The 20,166-nt window shown below is 44.9% G+C and overlaps 2 protein-coding genes across 7 annotated transcripts in view; one reads left to right on the top strand and one right to left on the bottom strand.

Moving 5' to 3' along the window:
* Positions 1–3,136, top strand: part of BMPR1B (bone morphogenetic protein receptor type 1B) — a 251,679-nt gene extending 248,543 nt beyond the window's left edge. For all 6 annotated transcript variants that reach the window (XM_064711043.1, XM_064711047.1, XM_064711046.1 and 3 more), the window contains one exon: positions 467–3,136. In XM_064711043.1, the coding sequence (XP_064567113.1) occupies positions 467–592 (126 nt within the window). In that variant the 3' untranslated portion in view covers positions 593–3,136. The remainder of the gene's footprint in view (positions 1–466) is intronic.
* A 1,992-nt stretch (positions 3,137–5,128) lies between these two features.
* The window catches only part of UNC5C (unc-5 netrin receptor C), a 249,804-nt gene continuing 234,766 nt past the window's right edge, over positions 5,129–20,166 (bottom strand). Inside the window, exons 13-16 of the mRNA XM_064711041.1 lie at positions 16,669–16,818; positions 16,270–16,434; positions 11,775–11,953; positions 5,129–11,540 (exon numbers count right to left, since the gene is read on the bottom strand). Coding sequence (XP_064567111.1) covers positions 11,375–11,540; positions 11,775–11,953; positions 16,270–16,434; positions 16,669–16,818 — 660 coding nt within the window. The 3' untranslated portion in view covers positions 5,129–11,374. The remainder of the gene's footprint in view (positions 11,541–11,774; positions 11,954–16,269; positions 16,435–16,668; positions 16,819–20,166) is intronic.

The following is a 20,166-nucleotide window of genomic DNA, read 5'->3' as shown; positions in this document are numbered from 1 at the left end:
TATCTAACCAAATCTCACATGCCTCATCCTCTCCCTAGCCAAATCCCTCTGAGCCTTCAAACTGGGGGTAGAAACACTGGAGGAAGGAGTAGCAGTTCCCAAAAGGGCTTTTGTGTGGTGGCACTCAGTGTTTGGTTTGCTACCACATGTGTCAGGGATTGGCAAGGTTTATTGCAGTAGCTGCTCTTGATTAATCGGTTGGCATCCTTGGTAATCCCACCCCAGGCATTCCAGCAATAAAAGCACAATTTGTTACCACATTGTCCTTGTGTATTACCAAAAATACATTTATAAAAATCTGCATTAATCTACATGAACCGTGTTTGGCTGGTCTGGGCAGTGCTGGTGGTGTTTATCTGTAATGGCCTTAGGAAAGACCTTTTCCCTCAGTTTTTCAGCATTGCCACACGTGCAGTCTCCTGTGCCACTGACCCTGGTGGGACTTTCTCTGCCCTTCTCTCTGCAGTGCCTGCGGCAGATGGGGAAGCTGATGATGGAGTGCTGGGCTCACAGCCCAGCCTCCCGCCTCACCGCCCTGCGCGTCAAGAAAACACTTGCCAAAATGTCAGAGTCCCAGGACATTAAACTCTGACTCTGCCAGAGGCCCCTGGAAATGGACTTTCTTGTGCAGGCAGAAGTCCTGAAGATGTATCAAAAGTCTTTGCTAATGGAGGAGTCACGCTGAAGAGCAGCCGTGAGTTTTTGAGGAGATTATCCATTGAAAAATCCACCTGAATTTTGACATGCAAGATGGAAGAGGCTTGTCTGCCCTTGTTTACATGGGGAAATACAGTTTTAGTAACTGGTTTAAGATTATGCATGTTGCTTTCCATGAAAGCCACTTATTATTTTATTATTATTGTTATTATTATTATTTTGATTGTTTAAAAAAATACTGCTTTAAATTTTATGAAAATAAAACTTTTGGGTTAGAAGTAAAAAAGATGTATATTGTTACATTAAAAAAAAATTGGAGGAAACTGCTGAAAATGAAAGTAAATCAACTTTTTCATTTCCAAAAAGACTATTGCACTCCAGCCTTAAAAAAAACAAAAAGGTGAGTGGATCTGTGTAGCTCAGAGGAGCTGTAATGGAGCCTGCCTTAAAAGCCACCTATTTGTGGAGATAATTTTCCGAACCCTGTGTGTGCAAGTGATTCTCAGAGTACAGAGATGGAGCCCAATTGCATCCCTGCCATCCCAGCTGGTGTGGGTGGCCTGATTCCTGTGGGTGGCCTGTCCCAGGAAGGTTATGCTTTGTTTAAGGTACTTGGGAGCTGTATGAATATAGTTTGGTGTGACTTTTTTAAAGAAGATCTTCATGTTTCAAGGAAACCTGGTGGGAATAGTACCACAGTGATAAACAAGTGCCCTTTTTCTTGGCTTTTTTTCCCCTTCCTTTTCACCCACTGCAAAATAAAATATTTTGTGTGCAAGTGGAAATAAGGTACACATTTGAATCTGCTGTGCAATTTGAAAGTTCTAGGACCCACAAACAACCACTGTTCAAGAGGAAATTCCTTGTGAGAAGGAATTATTGCTCTTTCATTTGTGTAAATGTGAGGGGTCCACCTACAAGCACAGCTGAGAAAAAAAATAAATCTGTGTTCCATTTTTTAAGAGAAAGTGAAAAACCTCAAAAGTGCCCATTTCTGGGGTGGCAATCATATTTTTTTGAGTGTGAGGAGACTGGTGCCTTGAGGCTGCAGTAGGGAATGGCAGGGAGGAAGGGTGGGACACATTAGGTGGGTGGTGAGAGCTGGGAGCCGTGGGCAGCAGTGGGTACCAGCCTCCAGCACTCCTGCTGCAGTGAGACACCACAAACTGAACTGTTGGCTCCAGCTTTATCTGCACTATTGTTTTGTGTGCCCTTCCAGCAGCCTCCACACCTCTGGCAGCTGCTGCACAGCAGTGCCAGGCTCTGCTGCGGGCTGGGGCTGTGTAGCAATGTGGTTCCCAGCAAGAGGAGCTGTCAGGGGAAAAGGGCAGTGGGAAACGTATTTTCTGTCTTCCCCTGTTCCTCCTTCCTGGGTCTGCAGTGGTTGTAGCAATGCTAATGCTACAGAAGGGGAAATGAGAGGTGAAATATACCCTGGGAAGCATTTTCTTTGGAAAGGTTCTGTTCTTCATCAGATTACCAAAGCTGAGCTGCATGGGAGTTACTGGTTTACCCTTTTTTACCCTTCATTTGTTTTTTAAAAATTTCCTGCCTGCCTATGTTGTTTTACTAGATGGTGTTCAGCTTAATTTTTAAATAAGTCCTTACAAATGCTGCTTTGATTATGCTAAGCCTATTTCAGAACTGAAATAATTGCCATGCAGGATTTAGCCTCAGCACTTCTGTAATGTTTCTTTCTCTTTTTTTTCCCCCTTTTTGGACAAAACTGATTTATTTGTGGTAGGTAGGTGTATAATTGGGGTTTAGCTTAACAGCTCCCTGAAGGTATTTCTAGCTGGAAAAATTACCATTTTATACTTTCAAGCTAACAGAGAAAAATGCGCAGTTCAAGAGAACCAGCAAGACCTCCATGATGATAGGTGTTAAAAAGCTTAATCAGAAGTTTTTTGTTCATTAGAATGCTTTTTCTGCAGTGCAGTTTCCCTGCCTGTACCCAAATTTACCAAGCAATACAAAAAGAAAACCTCTGAGAGTTAATAATACACCAAATCCTGACCCCAGGAGGGGCAAGGATGGTTTCCCCATCCTTAAAAACTGGTTGTGAGGCTGAGAGCAGAGTTTGCTCCTTGGCCACCTTGACCTTGAGATTTGTGGGCTAAATTGGGGACAGCCCAGCCTCTCTTCACCTTTTTGTCTTAGTGAATGGAGCCATGGCTTTCCAGTCTCATTTCTTCCCACAGAAGCCAGCACACCCTGTGGATCTGAGAGTTCTCAGCTCCAAAGAAGGGCACAGGACTTGCAGGTGCCAGCTCACACAGCAGGGATGCTTCTGTCCTCCCTGTTTAGGTCTGTTTCACCTCTTCCCTCCTAAAATATATATATTTTTTAATAAATTAGCAGGGCTCTCTCCCCAGGAGTGTTTAGGAGGGTGCTTTGCCAGCTGGCAGCACGAGGCATGCAGTGAATGCCCCTGGCACCTGCTGTCAGCATTGCTGCAAGAGAAAGGGCCAGTCGTTGGTTTCCTGAGCAAATCTTACCTTTTTTTTTTTGGTCCAGAAGAAAAGGGTCTAAGATACTGGTTGACAGATCACATAAAGTGTGTATGTTAAATGTTCAAGTTTATGTGTTTTTATATATATATAAATATATATATATATTCAGTTGCGAGTCTGGAATAGCTCCAGTATGTGGATTAAGAGTAAACTATTATGGATGAAAAAGCACTAAATAAAACATAATATTTATTTATGAAAATGCATAAAAGACAAATCACTGCAACGGTGCTGTATAGGAAAATAGATAAATATATATATATATATAAATGAGGAGACACATACTGAGAAAGCAAACAGTCTGCGGTTGTGTAACTAGTGCCTGCCTATTTTCTCCCAAGATCAGATTTTGCCCTCAAATCTATCCACTGTAATCTATTGTGAAGGGCTATTCCTAAGGCCAAAAAACAGCCTGAGGCAAGTGTGGAGGTCTTTTGTTCCAGCACTGTGACATTGGAGTCAGGATGCCTGCATGGGTGACTTCCTGCAGTGCTCAGTGTGTCATTATTAAGGTTCAGCACCTGCAGTGACTGCAGGTTAGTGTGTTTATTTTGCCAGGTGTGGCCTTTTAATGTCACTTCCATATTTTGGTAGTTTCAAAGGGCACGTTGATGAGGTAAAGATAATTGTGGCTTAGGTGCCCTAGGGTCTAGAAATCCACTTTTCAAATGTAAATCATTCAAGGAAGTGTAGTTTAGTTTCTTCCTGGCATAGGTGAGATGGCATTTGAAAGTGGGAGAAGAAAAAAAAAAGAGAGATTCCATCTAGCAACTGCTATCCTTTCTCTAGCACAAAGTTATTTCTATTAAAGAAAAGGTTGTCAATGTAGAGACTAAGAAACTAATTTGTGTTCTTTTTTGAGAACCAGTGCCTTATTAATCCTGTAAATACTGTAATTAGAACACCTGGGGAACAAACTGTGTTATGTTGTATTTGTTCAAATTGTATATGGTTGTTCTAACATTCCCCCCCAATAAAATTGCTTCCATCACCCCATGACAGAGATTGCTATTTCCTTTTCATGTGCTTGAAAAGCACCATCTTTTTGTTTTACTTTTCTGGAAAGATTATTTTGACTGTGCCTCATTTTATTTATTTTATTTTTATAAGATTTTTTCATCTGAACAAACAAGTAAACAGCAATATGTTGCATATGTTTCCACTGGCATAAAAAAGCATCACTCCTTTCACAAGTCAGTGAAGAGAAAAATAGTAATTAAAATAGTGTTATCACTAATAGAGCAGTTGCTTGTGTTTTGTGGCTGATTATGTAAATCTGTCGGAACTCTGCATTAGCATAATATTTTTTTAGACACCCCCCTTCATTCTGCCACATCTTTATGAGTATTTTTGACTCCTATTTTTAATAGCACAAGAGGAACAGGAGTCATCTCTGCACAGACTGAAGCAATAATTCCCAGCCCCATGTATCAGGTGAAAAAATTTCAGCCTAAAATCTCCAGCATCAGCTGAAAGTGGCATTGCTTAATGCTGAGACATGGGGTGTGTACTTCTGCATCCAGTGAGGCATTTCTGGGAATTTGTCCCTAAAGCAGGAGCACTATTCTCATTCTGCAGTGCTGTGCTGCAAATGCACCTCAGTGTTTCCTAATGTTTAAATGCCTTGCTGGTTATTTCCAGAGAAGTGTGTAAATAATGGCAATTTTCCCTTCAGCTGCACAGCCCCTGCAGCCCTCCTGCTTTGCCCCAGACCGTCTGTGCTCAGTGGCATTGCGGTTATTCCCTAGCAGCATTTCTACAGCCCCCTTGACATGGCCACATTGAGGTGACCAAGCCCTGTGCTGGCTGCCCATTGCCCCTGGCATGCCACTGAATCCACAGTTCTTATGTACAGAAACATTTCTTCTGAGGAGATTTTCTTTTTTTAAAAAAGAAACTAAATAAAAGACTCCACTTCCAAGCTTCCAGGAACTAAACAATTGAACAAAAGGTGTATTTTTTTTTCCAGTTGCTTATAAATATAATTTATTACCTGTTTAAAAATTCTTTCTTACACTTTGTACATGTCAGGCTGACAGAATAAATGCAGGCATTTACAAACAGAGGGAAGGAGAAAAAAGGGAGGGGGGTAAGAGGCACACTCAGAACTAGTAAACCACACCTCCACTGTACAGCAATACAAATAATGCAATGGCTAGCACTTCTCCTGTAGTAAGTCAGTCTTTAGAAAAGGAATTGCATAGAAGATACAGCAATAGGGAAATCAAAACCAAAAGAGTTCTCCAGATCTGAATAGCAAAGAAAACAAATCCCACGAACCGCGGTAGAGCTGTGACATGGGAAGAGAAGGGAGAAATGTGATACACCTGGGTCACACAGATGTTTCTTTTCCTACGGGCCCTCCTTTACTTTGGAAAGGTACTAAAGGTACCCTCTTTGATTTTATTTTTTTTTTCTTTAACAATAACAGAACATGTGTTAGCAAAAAGAGTCTGCCACGCAGATGTGTGAAAACAGCGATGCCACAACTCCACTGTCTCAGCTGTGTCACACACCGCGGGTTATTGGCTCTCGGCTCGGATGTTTTTGCAAGGTACCTTGAAAAATCTGCAGGGAGAAGAGTGTTTTGCCTCTTCTTCCTAATTTTGTTTACTTTCCAGACCAATTTTGCTTTTTGTTTGTATTGTGCTAGCTCCCAAATTTGCTGGCAAGTGGTAGTCAGAGCCAGCTGGCGGCAGCCAAAGAAGCTCTGGGGCCCGTGCAAGCTTTTCTCATCTCAGGGCTCTTGTCCCATCACCCTCCCAATGACATCCCACTTCCTCACAGGCATCCCAAAGCTACTCTCTTGCCATGACATGGGATGCTTTGGGAGCAGAGGGCAGGCCCAGGATGCAGCACACGTAGAAATTAATCTCTTTGTCAGCAGTTGAGGAGACTGAGCCACTAATAAATACATTTAACCAGCACCACAGAAAACATGAAATACCTATTTGGGATAGAGGTTTGTGGGAATTCTGGATTATCATTGCTTCTTTTTGTACAGACTCAAAGGACTTCCAGATAAGGGATTTTCAGATTTCAGGGAGCAGGGATCAAGTTTAAAGGACAAATAAGTAAATAAACTAAATGCTCCTATTAAGCAAGGAGCCTGACCTACCAAACTTGTGGCTTGAATTTAAGTCCAATTCCAGTTACTTGCCAGTTTTTACTCTGTTGGCTTTTGACATACTGCCTATTTGACCTTGCAGTGATGATATAACACTGAATTTTTACCTTTACCTTCCCATTCAGAGGATGCCCATACCTAACATGAGCACTAAAAGTCTCCAGCAGGTAGTGTCCTTTGTTTTCACGTTGCCTGTATGTACACACACACTTTGCCTTTCTGTCCCACTTCAAAGGATGTCTGAGATATGTACTTCAGCATTTAAAAATCCGCAGTGCAGCTCATTTATGGACTCAAGGTTTCACACACAAGCTAGGAATGGATTGCAGTGGTGACCCCAAAGTCAGTAACTCACTGGAGTCCTTGTGGGAAAAGGGACAAAGGTTTGGTTTTCATTCACAAACCACTCATGTCTTTGCACCACCTGATACTGACCAAGCCAGCCTGCAAACACTGAGTTACTTCATGGCCAGATGAGAGCCAGACTAATACCTGAAAAGACTTCTGAACACTCAGTAAGATTGTTTACAAAGTGCCCTGAAAACAAGATTTAAAAAACCCAAGCCAACCTCAACAAAATTATTGTGTTTAAAATGAACCTCAGAGCTGTGGTAACTACTTGGCAGAGCATACAAGGGTCTAAGGGCCCACCCACCCCTCCCTTCCCAATGCCCCCTGCCCCCAAAAGAAGAAAAGGAGAACCAAAAAGAAGCTATTGTAGGTAGCAATACAAGACATTAGGACACTGTCCACAATGACAGGCTTACAGCATGTAAATACATTTATTCTATATGTAAGCAACTGAAATAGCAGGAAACCCAGGGAATGGACATGTTTGGCTCTGTGGGTATTGCAGACTCCAACATGTCTCGTGAGTGTCTGCATTTCTGCCAGCGAGACAGAAAAAAGTCTTGGTCTCCCAAATTAAGCAAATCTTGAGTGGAGACACTTTCACTGCTGCAAAATTTTCAATATCCACTGGAACAGCACTTAGATCTTGCACTGTTTAGCAAGACACAGTGGAGCAGTTGTGATCATAAATTTTGGAAAAAAAAACCAACCCAACCAAACCCCAAACTTACCCTATACACTGACAGTCACCTTTACAAGAACACAACACAAGAAGAACTGAAGAAAAAAAAAGGTGAAAAGGATTGCCTCCAATAAATGTTTCTTACTCGGAAATTAAAGGTTTTCCTTGAAGTCAGTAGATATTTTATATATATTTATATAATATATATACTATTTATAGCACTAGCAATCAACATGTAATGAAGAGATGGTGTGAAGAGCAGCAAAACTGCTGCAGTACAGAGCCAAAGGTGAACAACTAAAAGGAAGAGCATTTTAAAAAATAGCAATAACTGGAGGGTAAGAAGCCTGCAGCCTTTTTTTGTTTGCTTTTTTCTCTTAAAGAAGATGTGCTCACCTGAAATAACATCTTGCAACAACTTATAAGAGTCAGCTCTGCCTGCCAAACTCCTTTGCCACAGGGAGCTTTTTTCCGTGTGACGTTCCATGTGGCGTTGCTGTGGTGGAGCTGGGGCTCAGCCCCACGAGATGGCACTGTGTCCATGCAATCCAGGCAGAGGAACTGCTGCTGGGTTTTCTCCCACCAGAAACAATATCCTGAACCCATCTGGCTGCCCTTGCTTCCCACCTGCTCTCTTTGAGGCAGCAGGATGGGGATGCTGCTGTGAATGCCACCAGCCAGAGCCCTCTCCCACAGTGCACAGTGCCACTGCCACTCCCCCAGAGAAAAAGAAAAATCTGAGCAAAATTAATGCAGGGAAGTGTGAGGTGAGCTGGGAGCTGCTGTTAGCAGCAGTGGCAAAGAATGGGTGCAGAGCTGCTGGGATGAGCTGTGGCTCTGTGGAGGAACCTTCCCCTGCTCTCCCTGCCCTGTCAGGGCTGAGGCAGCCCAAGGGGCTGTGCTGGGAGCCTGCCAAGCCTATGGAGATACTGCTGGAGAAACCACCCAGCCTGTGATTGCAGCAGGGCATGGCAGGTGGTTTCTGAGCAGCTGGGGGAAGAACAGCAGCTTCACCACCCAGTGGCAGTCATGCTGCTGCCCAAGTCATGTTCAGTGATGAAGGGTTACATTCCTGACCTCCAGCCACTCTCAATCAGTGTGCATTTTTCTTTGCAATAAATCCTCTTTATTGTGATGCTGTGAAAGGAAAATGCCCCAAAACACTGAGGAAGTTGTTCATCTGCAAGTTGTTTCTCTTGCAGAAGGCATCAGAACACAGGTCACAGGGCTGGCCAAAGGAGCATGAGCTCATAGCAGTACAGAAAAATAGGAGAGACTTTGTGGCCCAGATCCTGGTGAGAAGGGTGCACATGCTGCCCACCTAGAAAAAATGAGAGCTGGGGAGCAACAGTGAGCCTGGGGATCAACCAACACAGACTGAGCTGAAAAGGCCAAAGGGTTTAAGGACAGTTCAGCTCCTGCACCTGCCTTGGAAGAGAAGTCAAGGAAGGACACACGGGAAAGGTGAAGAAGCACAAAATAAACACAACTGATTACACCTAAAGATGGCATGGGAAGGACAAAAGCTGAGACCTACCTTTAAGAGCCATTTTAGCCCTCTGAGGTAAGTCAAAGGTGTGGAGAAAAGGCAGAGCTAAAAGCCTCAGTCCAACTCTCCAAAAGTTGAAAGCAAAATTTCCATTAGCATTGCAGTGGGCTGTACCAGATGCCCAAGGTGAAAAAGAAGATGGCTGTTCATTGAGAGGATGCCCATGGCATCTCCACATTAAGAGAAGGCGGGGCTTACATGAGCAAAATGCACACCGATGTTGAAAGTTACAATGTCCTCTGGTCTCCAGTTTTGACTGAAATGCTGGTTTGCAAACTGCCTGGTTACCTCTTACAAGGAAGAGAACTTTTTTGTGCTGACTGTCTGGTGGTAAATCAAAACCTAACTCACTGGTCAGGGAACTATAAGAAAAGTGACAAGGCTGTGGAAATGTCAAATGGAAAAAAAGGTCAGATGAAATTTTCTTTTCATTTTGACCGATGACATTTTCAGTTACCTTCAAAGGTGCAATCTGGAAAGCCTTGGGGAAAGCAAAACTAAAAGCACAAAAGAGAACAATCTAACTTCAGTCTCGGGAAGCATATAGAATGGTAATGCATACATGGGCAGGGGCATGCATGTGTGCACAACAGCAATAACCAGGGCCTGCCTGGGAACCTGGAGTGGACAGGTTGGGGCAGACAAGCCTTTCTGTGCCAGACATAAATGACAGCCCAGTCAGGTGGTAAAACTACTGCAATCCTATGTGCTGTCATGTACCAAAGCCACAATTTTCAGTGAACAGAAAAAATATGTTTGCAGTGACAACCATTTTTGGTTTGCTCCTTTTGCAAAGCTCCTATCTCACCTGTTTTGTGAGGGCTATAGAGGGACAAGTGTTCCCTGGCCAGCCACTGAGGACTGCACTGCCCTGCCCAGGCAGCGGCGGTGGCAGGAGCAGCAAAGGCAGCAAACTGCAGCACACAGGATCTCAACTTCACCACTCCCCTGCCCTGCACTGCCCCATGGAACACAGGCTTCCCTGGCTGCAGCAGTGCCTGGCAATGTCCATGGAGATCTGCCAAGTGCATCTCACACAGAAGTGACCCAGCAGAGGGCTGGGCTGGCAGCAGCCCTGGCACAGCAAGCATTGCTGGAGCTGGTGGGTTTCAGTGAGACCTGCAGATCTGTGGGGAACTGCTGGCTCTTAGAATGCTACAAAACAAAGCAAAAATTATGGAGGGCCACCTTGGATGCATAAATCAGGTGGAGGATGTCAGTGCCTCCACATGCTTGCACCATCTCTGGTTCACAGCCACCTCAGGACAGCTTCTTGGAGCAACCTGTCACACCAGGGTCAGACACTTGGTGGGTGAAGACAAGCAGAATGACACCAGTTCATGCTGCCTTGGCACCAGCCATGGAGCACAGCAATGCTAACAAGAGGTGAGCAGCCTCTGTGGGCTGGCAGAGGACTCTGGAGGAGGAGTACGATGACAAATGGAAGGACAGACAGCATAGAGAGGGACATGTCTTAAAAAGACCTTCAGGGAGGGGACAACAGGTTCCATAAAACCAGAAATTATTCATTCTGCTGCTGACAATATTAGAAATAAAGTAATAATGGCAATAATAATAGTCATTATAATCCTTGCACTAGATACTAATCAGTAAATAACTATCCTAGCAACTTCTCTTTTTCATTTTTTTCTGGGTTTCTCCCCCTCCCCTCCAACCACTCTGAATTGCATATCTGGCCCCTCATATAGCAAAGGGGTGGAAAGGGTGTGAATTGAAAATTAACTCAGATCCTTCATTCCCCACTGTCTTAGAGCTATTCTCCACAAAAGGTTCAGTGGGACTGTCTTGGGGAAGAAAGGGAACATTTAGTGTGTTCCTGCTTATCAGCCAGAGTACCTGCTTTCCAGATGCACACCCTGATTTTCTTGGTTTGTTTTTTTTTTTTTTTTTTTTTTTACAAGTAGGTCTAGGAAACAGAACAATGACAGGAGGATCATTGTGAGACAACCAATGTGCAGAATTGTAGCCAAAATCTGAATTCACCAGAAACCAATAAGCTGAAATAGCCACAACCAACTGTCCATAGTCTTGTCTACAATGGCTTTAAACAAAAAAATATAAAGAGCCATGGACAGTTTCCTTACCCCTGTCCAGAATTTGATGTAAACAACATCCATAGAAACTGGGATTGTTAAGAAAGTTTATCCATATATCTGGATAGCAATAAAAAGCGTTTCCTAGGAAACTGTAAAAACCTGTACCAAGCAGTGTACAGCCAAGCCGAGAGGAACATTAGGTTGATTTATATTTTCAAGGTACAACTTTGCATGATCTCTTTCTGATCCTGTGATAATGTACAAGGAGAGCACGTGTGAAGGTCAGGGCTGGTTTTTTTTCTGTTTGTTTGCTTGCTTTCTTCTCTGAAATGTCTCTTGTGTAACTCATTGGTCTGGGTTTTCATTTCAATTCTCCTTTGCAATAACAGGGCATTACCGCTCCCCGCGTCTGTCCTTCCTGGTCATGCCAAGGCTGCATCAGTAATTTCCTTCTGCTGCCAAAGAAACAACCGTTTCGTGTCTTCCCATTTCTTCCAGAACTGCTGCCAGCATGCTCAGGTTGCCATCAGGGAAATTCTGGGCTTCCCAGAGATCCAGGATCACCCCGGTGGGACTTGATTTCGTAGCAAAATAATTTAAGTATCTGCAATGAGCCAAAAGGAAACTTGCTGGTTTTGAGCTGCATGGAAATTACCTGAATTCATATGATTTCAACCCATCCCTGTTGTTGGTGCTGTCAAGGTGCTCATCCCCTGTGCAGTGGGCATGACCATCGTGTCCATGTGCTTTCAGTGGGACTTGCACCAGGATGTTTTTGCACATATCCCTCCCATCCCTAGGAGCTCCCCTGCCTGACCACATGGGCAGCCCTGCTCACCTGTCCAGTTTCAGCTTGTGGGCCAGCATGCGCCAGTCGTGGCCCCTGGTCTGGGGAGCGTCCAGGCTGCTGCACAGCTTCTGCCTTATCGGGTGGGGGATGCTGAAAGCGCTGGGCCCCACAATGGTGGTGATGGTGCCCGCTGAGTCCATGGCAGGGTAATCAACGCCAGTAGGCTCCTGAGATTGGAAAGACAGAAAAAAAGCCTGAACAACCCATCAGTTTTGTTACTGAGTGAAAAGACAATGGTAGAACTACATCCTCTGAGACACAGGGCTTTAACTTGCAGCCCTCTGCTGATCTAGTAAATACTAACATAAACATGTTAATCCACTAAAAACCAGAAGTATTTATAATTAGCCTTGGGTTGAAAGAAATTTTTTTTCCTCCTCTTTTTTTTTTTTGAGGATAAATATTACTATAACTGGACAAAATGGCCATCCTAATTAATCACTTACAGGAAATAATGAAGATCAGTCACTTGGACACATTTCAGAGCAAACTGCTAATACTAGAGCAGAGCTGGGCTTTCCTGGCTTGGCTGACAAGACCCGCTTCCCAGCATCTTCCCAAGCCCCAGTGTCCCACCAAGCCAGGACCAGGCCTGTAAAGCCACAGCTCTGAAGTTTAACTCCAGGTGAATTCTTGCTGGAGCTGTTCCATACACCTTGGCGTGGCTGGTGAACCAGAAGAGCTTGCTAAAGACTCCAGTGGATAGCACCAGCTGGAACCACACATTGGGCAGCAGCTGATCTTTTTTTTTCCACAAGGAACAGTTTATTACAGGTGAAGGGAGCAGGACAAAAAACCCTCCAGCTCCCTTCTGCAAGTGGTTTTGTTCTGACATTAGTCAGGGGGTGCACACAAATAGCTAACTAATGGGGAATCCTTGAGGGAGGAAGAGGCATCAAGTGTCTGGGGCAAACTGGAGTAGGAGGGTGGAGAGGATGGGTCACATGGGCCAATGGGGCTTTAAGGAATAGGGGAATTCCAAAGTGGTTTTGCAGACAGGGATTGGCCCGAGGTTTAAGTGGCAGAGAAGGTTTGGGAATCAAGGGCTGGGTTGCCTTGACAGGCAGGGAAAGAGCTGGAACAAGGGGTGGGGAATGGCATGAGGAACAGCTTTGAGGGAGAGTAAAATCCAGGGGTAAACCAGCTCTGGGAGAGCATGGGGGTACAAGGAAATGAAACACTTAACAAGGAATCAATAAAATTAATTCCAACTGCAACACAGGCTCACACTATTGGCATTCCTCTGGCAGTACCCAAGCTCTCTGAAGCCTCCAATACTTTGCAGACCTCAGACAAACAGTCAGTACCACCCCAGGCACAAGCTGAGCCCTCATCTGCTTGTGACTTTGACTCTGGAAATAGATGGGAGAGCACATGTTCAGAGCAGGGGATTGGGTAGGTGGGGGCCAGGCATTGCCCCCTCTCCCCAAGACACCTGCTGTGCTCCAAGGCAGTGTGGCAGCAAGTGTTTCAAGGGAAAAGTCATCCCCAAAGCCAGCTTGTCCCCTGCAGGTGTGGTGTTGATGCTCTTTGATGTGGTCCTCCCAGCTGGAGGGGTCCCTATGGCACCACTCTAACACCACTGGGAATGACAGCAGTTGGCTCCTCTGGGCAAGGATTTTGTCTGCTCCTTGGCCTGGATGGATTTAGTGCCCAACGGTAGGACAATGGTAGGAAAATGGTAGGACAATGATAGCTAGTAAATTTGGAGGGTTGGGTTTGTTTAGGAACAGCGAGGTCCATGATGGAAAAAGCAGCAAACATGGCTGGTTCTGCCCTAATGCTGCTCAGTCTATTTCACAATTTGGTATTTTTTTTCTAGTAGAAATGGGGGACCTGCTTCTCCTCCCCCTCTGCCAGATCACAGTCCCAGGCAGCCAGAAACACTCACGCTAAAGACTTGTCATTAAAAATCAATTTGTTCTCTCCTCTGTGAACTGTCTTGTTGCTTTGTGTCAAACTGGCTGTTGGGAAGGAGCTGTAATACCTGAAACAGCCTTAAAGCCAGGCAGCTCCTGGCTGAAGCTGTAATCACAAGCCCCCCAAGGATTTTGCTGGGAATGCTCACAGTCCTGTGCAATCTCTGGTTTACCCCCCAAAAATGCATTTAGAGATGGAAAGGGAAGAGCCAGTGTCCATGAGCAATGCACAGAATGAAACCTTCTGGCTCCCCTCTTTTATGTACACTAATTAATTCTCTTCCACTGTATAAATACGAACTTTTTTGGCTTTTTTTGTTTGTTTGTTTTAGATTTTTTGGGTTGTTTTTGTTAAAGGCATGGCATTTTAGGCAATCAGAGAAATTTCTAACTAAGGAAGATTTACACAACACTGTAATGTCCCAAATTAACACGTTGAATGTGGCATCTGTACTTGGGCATCAAGGCTGTGGATCACAGACTGCCTGTCCCAACCCCAGTACCCAAAGCCTGGCAGCAGGAACTGCCCAGGAGCCAGGAAAATTATGTGCCTGATGCTGGTGCTGTGTGCAGGCTCGCCCACGCTGGGAGGTTGAAGTGGCAGTAGGATGGTGGCAGTGGCATTGCAGGCAGATAATCTTTTCTTTATATTCTGGGCCAAAGGACACATGTGCTGCCCTGGCTCTCTAGGTGACCTGCAGCCCCAGGGGCTTCAGGATTGCTGCAGAAGGGCCCCAGGTATCTGTAGCATTGTCCTGTGGCTCTTCTGTGTGAGTGTCAATGGTACAAGATAAAAAGAGGGCTTCAAAAATGAATCAGGGGAGACCTTTATCACTATTTTCCTCCTGCTTTGCAAATGTGTGTGTTTTGGCACTCACTGCATTTGTATTTTTGAAGTCCCAGTGGCAGACACTGTATAAAGCCAGTATAAGACAGTTTAATCTGCAGAAGTTTTACATCCTTTGCTGTGGACTAAAAAGAAAGCCCATCAAGGGAGGATTCAGGAAACTGTGTTACTAAATTTTTATTGCAGGGTGACAGTGGCAGAGAGACAGATGCAGCAATAAGGAAAGATGCCAGCACAGTCCTGCAATGCCTAACTGCTGGCTGGATACCACTAGCCTAACCTCAGAAGAAAATGTAAGGAACCAGAGCTATGATTTCCTGATGCCTGGTCTGATGTCTTTATCATGCTTCTAGAGGCATACATTGATTTCCAAGTTGCAGTTATTACCCTTTTAGGTGATTACCCTTTCATCATATCTTTGAGTTATAGGATTTTCCCTAGTTGGCCCTATATCCCAGCTCTTAGCAGCCCAAGGTCCTCCTGTTCCTTGCTGGAGTTTGGGAATATCACAAGGTGTCAACAATAAGGGGCAATTTTGCAGGAGGCAGCCTTGATCACAGTGGTATTGTTCACTCCCTCTATTCATCCTTGATGGATAGGATCACAGCACAAGACAAGAATATTACCCTGTTCTGAATCTATTACCAGGCCCTATTACACACAACCAGCTGAAGATGATTATAGTGTATACTTGCATTTCATTAAAGTTACTTTCAGCTCTTTCTCTTCTCTTCTCTGTGAGGTTAAATTAGTGATTACCTCAATGCAGCACTTATTACAATAATTGTTTATGATGCTTGTTTTACCATCTGTCCTTAATGCTGTGTAGTCCCCAGATGAATGTGTAACTTTACACCCACTAACCAAGCAGATGTTATGGGTAATGGTGCTCACTGTCAGAGCCCTACAGCACAAGCAACTTTCATCTCTGCTCTTGCAGCCCTTCCCCAAGCCAGCCAGCAGTAATTGCCACCTGACAGTCTGCTCCTCATAGCTGCCAAGGATACCAGGGATAAAACCCACCAGCACATTCACTGAAGTCAATGCCACTTCACACCTGAATTTGTTGCTCCATCTCAGCCCCAAGCTTGACTGCCCCATGGAGCTAAAATTCTTCAGGTGCTACACAGCATTAGCAAACTCATGATAGTATTTCTTCTGGAAAATGTCAGTCATCAAAAGAAAAATTGCCAAAGACATAAGTCAGGATTTGTAGTAGTAGCAAAATACAAGGAGAAAAGTTACTGCAAATAGACCATCTGATATTTCCTACTGCACAGCAGCTATTATGTGGGATCAGAGGGGAGTGGCTCATGGAACACACAACACTGACATTTTCCTATTCTCTTTTCTCTCTCTCCAGGGAGCTATCAGACATACTGGGTCTCATGGACTGCCAAGGAAACAGGACCATAAGAGCTTCATGAGATGTTTTAGGGAGTGATAGGGCAAAGAGCTCCTCCAGATAGACAAAGAAAGGCAGCACTAGTAGACAGACCTCCCACCTTTGAAGGGGGGATGCATCCTTCCAGATGAGAGAAACTACGGAAAAATGCAACAGGAGAGACAAAGCAAGGACTTAATGACTCTCTATGTCCATACCAGCAGTCAGGAGCAAAATGGGGAGCACTAAAGAGGTCCCAGTGGGAAAGGTTTTACCTTCTTAGCCATCCCATATTCCTGCAGTTGGATGGAAAAGTACACAAGTGTCATTTACCTCTGAGACAGAGCAGTTAAGCTGGAAGATCTGTCCTTCTCCTTCGACCTGCCGCACACACAGTTTGCACACCAGCTCCTGGGTGTTCAGACTGAACCTTTCCAGTGTGAAGGTGCAGTGCAGGTTCCTCTGACATCCACTCCAGATGTGGTAAAAGGGAATTTCCTGCAGGAGGAAAGCAAAAAAGTATAGTCAGGGAGGGATGTGGAACCAAGACATGGATGCTATGTCACCAGGGACTGCAGGCTCCATGCTAATGTGACTGCAAATGGCCCAGGGGAAAAAAATGTCCATGGAACTACAGCCTGACTCCTGGTGTTTTTTAAACACACCTGTGTGTGACAGTATTTCTTTAAGCCTCACTGCTAGCATCCAATGTGAATGTTATGCTATGCTCACCTGGTATTTAGCCAGCAGCTTGCTCTTCCAGAGAGAATGGGCAATGTCATGAATGGACAGACGGAGGTTGTGGGTGCTTCCCTTGAAATGCAAAGTTTTAGGCTCTTCCAAAAGCTGCCCACCCATTTGCTGCTCAAGCTGGAGGACCTCCTGCAGTATTGGGATAAAAAGAAGAAAGTGGTCAGGTTCCATCAAGGCAGCACACTGGTCTACTGAATCCTTAAGGTTGTGTGCTGTAGATGCTGTAACTTGTGTCAAATAGATTAAAAAAATACACTGGCATCGCACAGAATTGTGTGTCCCTGTGAACTGGAACTGCATTAGTTGATCTGACTGTAACCCTTTCGCCTCTTTCATCCAGCAGCAGCCCAGCAGGGAGACACAGTGTTCTCTCACATGTCCTGTAAGCAGCAGCTCAATTCTATGCCATTCAATGGAATGTGAAGCCTTTGCATGCAGTCACTGCTTGAGTACAGAAATAGATCAATCTCCATTGCTCATCAAACGGGACATCTGATGGTAGCTTTACTGTCTGGTTTTTGGAAACTCTGTTTGTGCAGGTCCTGCTGACATGGGACCTGTGCCTACCACTGGTCAGTCAGCTCATGGTCTCCTGCCCTGTGGCGGAGCAGTACAGGAGATAACAGATACCAGCCCTGACACTGGCCAGCAGGGTGGCATGGAAGCAGCCCAAGAGACAGCGGTGGAGCATTTTGTTCATACAAATACACAGGTTCAGGACTACTGAAATATTGATCATGCAATTAAAAGCTAGCAAGCCACGACTTTGGTCATTTTATGAAGATAAATATAAGCTTGTAATTAATAAGACCACAGTGGAATGTTGTCTACAAACAGTGTAATTGTGGATCACATGGAAGAAGCAAGTATAAAGGAACTTCCATGAGCCCCATTAGAAACCAACATAGCCAATCTCAGTCACATTTAATTAAAGGAGTCTACCAGCCAACCAGTCTCATGTGGCTAATGACAATCACACACAGTGGAGATACTCAAGGAATACAGGAGCACACAAAGCTGGGATTCTGCCCCAGGCCAAATAAAGGAGCCCCCATTTTAACTAAGCTAATCCTGACTACATTGAGGGAGGTAGAAAGCATATAAGAAAAGCATCTGGAAGATTCTGAAGCTAAAACAATATTATTTTATTGGCTATTAGAAGAAAAGAAACAAAATCAGGAAACATTTCAGATTAAGGGTATGCCAGTGAATCAGTTCCAGCTTCTTTCCAGTGCCACCTAATTACTTCATCAAGATGTCTAAAGAGCAATCAATAGTAATTATCTGATTACTATAGATCTTCATTATGTTCCAATTACCTCCCTGGAATGTCCAGAAGATGACTTGTGGAGCTGTGTGAGCTAAGTGCAGATGCCACCTCTCAGGCATGTGGTGCAGCTGTGCCAACAAACTGCTCCTGCCTATGCTGCACCAGCTCTGGGAGCTACACTACTGTGGGGGAAAACTGCAGTGTGATGCTGCACCATCCCACCCACCAGATCTGTGTTTCTAGTTTCAACAACCCACTTCTGGTAGCCACCCTGGGCCACTGTAACCCTTCCATCTGCTTTAACTGGAGGATGCCAAGCAGCCTGTGCTTCTCCCATGCCATTTAGCTAATTAATTCAGAATTAATTTGGAGCCATGACTTGCACAGCCCTTCAAACACAGTGGCTGGTTCCTGCCATACGGCCTTTTTTAGAGCAGTGCTTATCCTGCTGGCTGGCACCTCTGTGTTCTCCTGAGCCAAAACCTGAGCTGCATATTGCTTGCCCCATGCTGAGGTGCCTGTGGTCACCCTGCCCACTGTCTCTCACCACCCTGCAAGGCAGGAGTTATTTCCTAGGAGAAGGAGCTCTGTAAAGCACCACTCCATCACCCGTGGCACCAGAACAGCTACAGCTTGGGACTCTTCATTAAAAGGGCACAAACAAACAATGATGTTCAGTCCAAGCTGTGCCTTTCTTCAATAAAAGGAAAAATAAATGCATTAAATAACAGAGAGAAGATCACAGTGCCTATTTTTGGGTGTTTTTTTGAAGACACCTGCTGTGCAGCACAAGACATGTTGGGGAATGTCACCCTGCTACAGCCTGAAGTCCTTCACATGCCCCCAGTGTGGGAGGCAGCTGTTGCCATGTAACAGGCTGTTCAGCCCCTGCCACACTGCCACACACAGGTCACATACCTCAATCTCAAAGGCACACATCAATAAAGAGAGCAAAGCAGATGGATTTCTTTATAGTTATCGTGTTATTACATTTTCCTTTTTTTTTTTTTTTTTTTTTTTTTTTTTTTTTTTTTTACTCTGGGCATCCTCTTCAAGGTGCAAAAATTAACCTTAAAAAGAGGCCAGTGCTCAAGGTCACAACTCCCCTCATCCTTGCCTAAAAGGCATTTTTGTGAACATCCCATCCAGGTGGCTCAGGACCCTGTGGTGCAGAGGATGCTGCATGAGTGATCAGCACCGAGCCCATGCTGCTCCACAGCAGCCAGGAGCTTCACTAAGCTGCTCCCACAATAACCAAGCCCTTATTGATGGCAAATCATTACACTTCCCTACTGTACTGCGGTTGCCGGCAGCTCAGCTGCGAGTGCTTACTCTGCATGATGGGAGGGAAAAGTCTGCTGGATAAACACTGCACTGAGCTTTATGCTGCAACTACTTGTCTTCCTTTGGTGGCTGTTAAAATACATTCAGCATATGGCACACTCATTCCTGGTTGTAAATAATAACAGAATGCATTTGGTTGTCTATTAAAAAATACACACAATCCCCTACAAAGGCTCTTCCAAAGCTCAGGCAATGCAATATGGGAATATTGCTCTTCCCTACCCTTGCTGTGCTTTGCCCAGAGCAGCCAGCCTCAAGACATGGAGATGTTGCAGCTGGTGCTTCACCTGCTGCTTACAACTTTTCTTTCCTCTCTGATATACTTCTAACATCAGGATCTGCTGGCCCAGCCCTGTCTGCACGCCTTGTCCCCACACCCAGTGGTAACTGCCCTGTGAATGCCTTCCCTTTGGCAATACAGCCGTGCCAAGGATGTCCTCCCAGCACAGCAGGGGCTGCTGCAGTACCAGCTGCTGTGAAAGCACATGCCAAATACCCCAACCTTTTTTCTTCTGTCTAAATAGAAGAAGTCATAGACTGAGTCTACACAATTCTGTCACACAGATTGAGTCTACACAACACTGTCACACAGGGAAGTTTAGTACACGCTGGTTTGTACCCACCAGTTCGTACATGCCTGGTCATACACACTGGGCCATAGCCAGCCCTTCCAACTACATCTATTTTACTCATCTACAGCTGCTCTACTAGGCTTCTTTTCCCTCAATCTTCTTCCTTACACTGCCCAAAAAGGGCAGTTCATGCATTTGTAAGAGTCTGTGGCCAGCAAGATGTGCTTGTCCTCCTGCAAACCACCAGCTGGCTGGGTCTTGAACCCCACGGGTGCCCCCCCAGTCTCGGGG

The sequence above is a fragment of the Zonotrichia leucophrys genome, chromosome 4, assembly GCF_028769735.1.
Source record: "Zonotrichia leucophrys gambelii isolate GWCS_2022_RI chromosome 4, RI_Zleu_2.0, whole genome shotgun sequence".
Classification (NCBI taxonomy): domain Eukaryota; kingdom Metazoa; phylum Chordata; class Aves; order Passeriformes; family Passerellidae; genus Zonotrichia; species Zonotrichia leucophrys.
The sequence above is the reverse complement of the archived record's forward strand: the minus strand, read 5'-3'. Positions and strand labels throughout refer to the sequence as shown.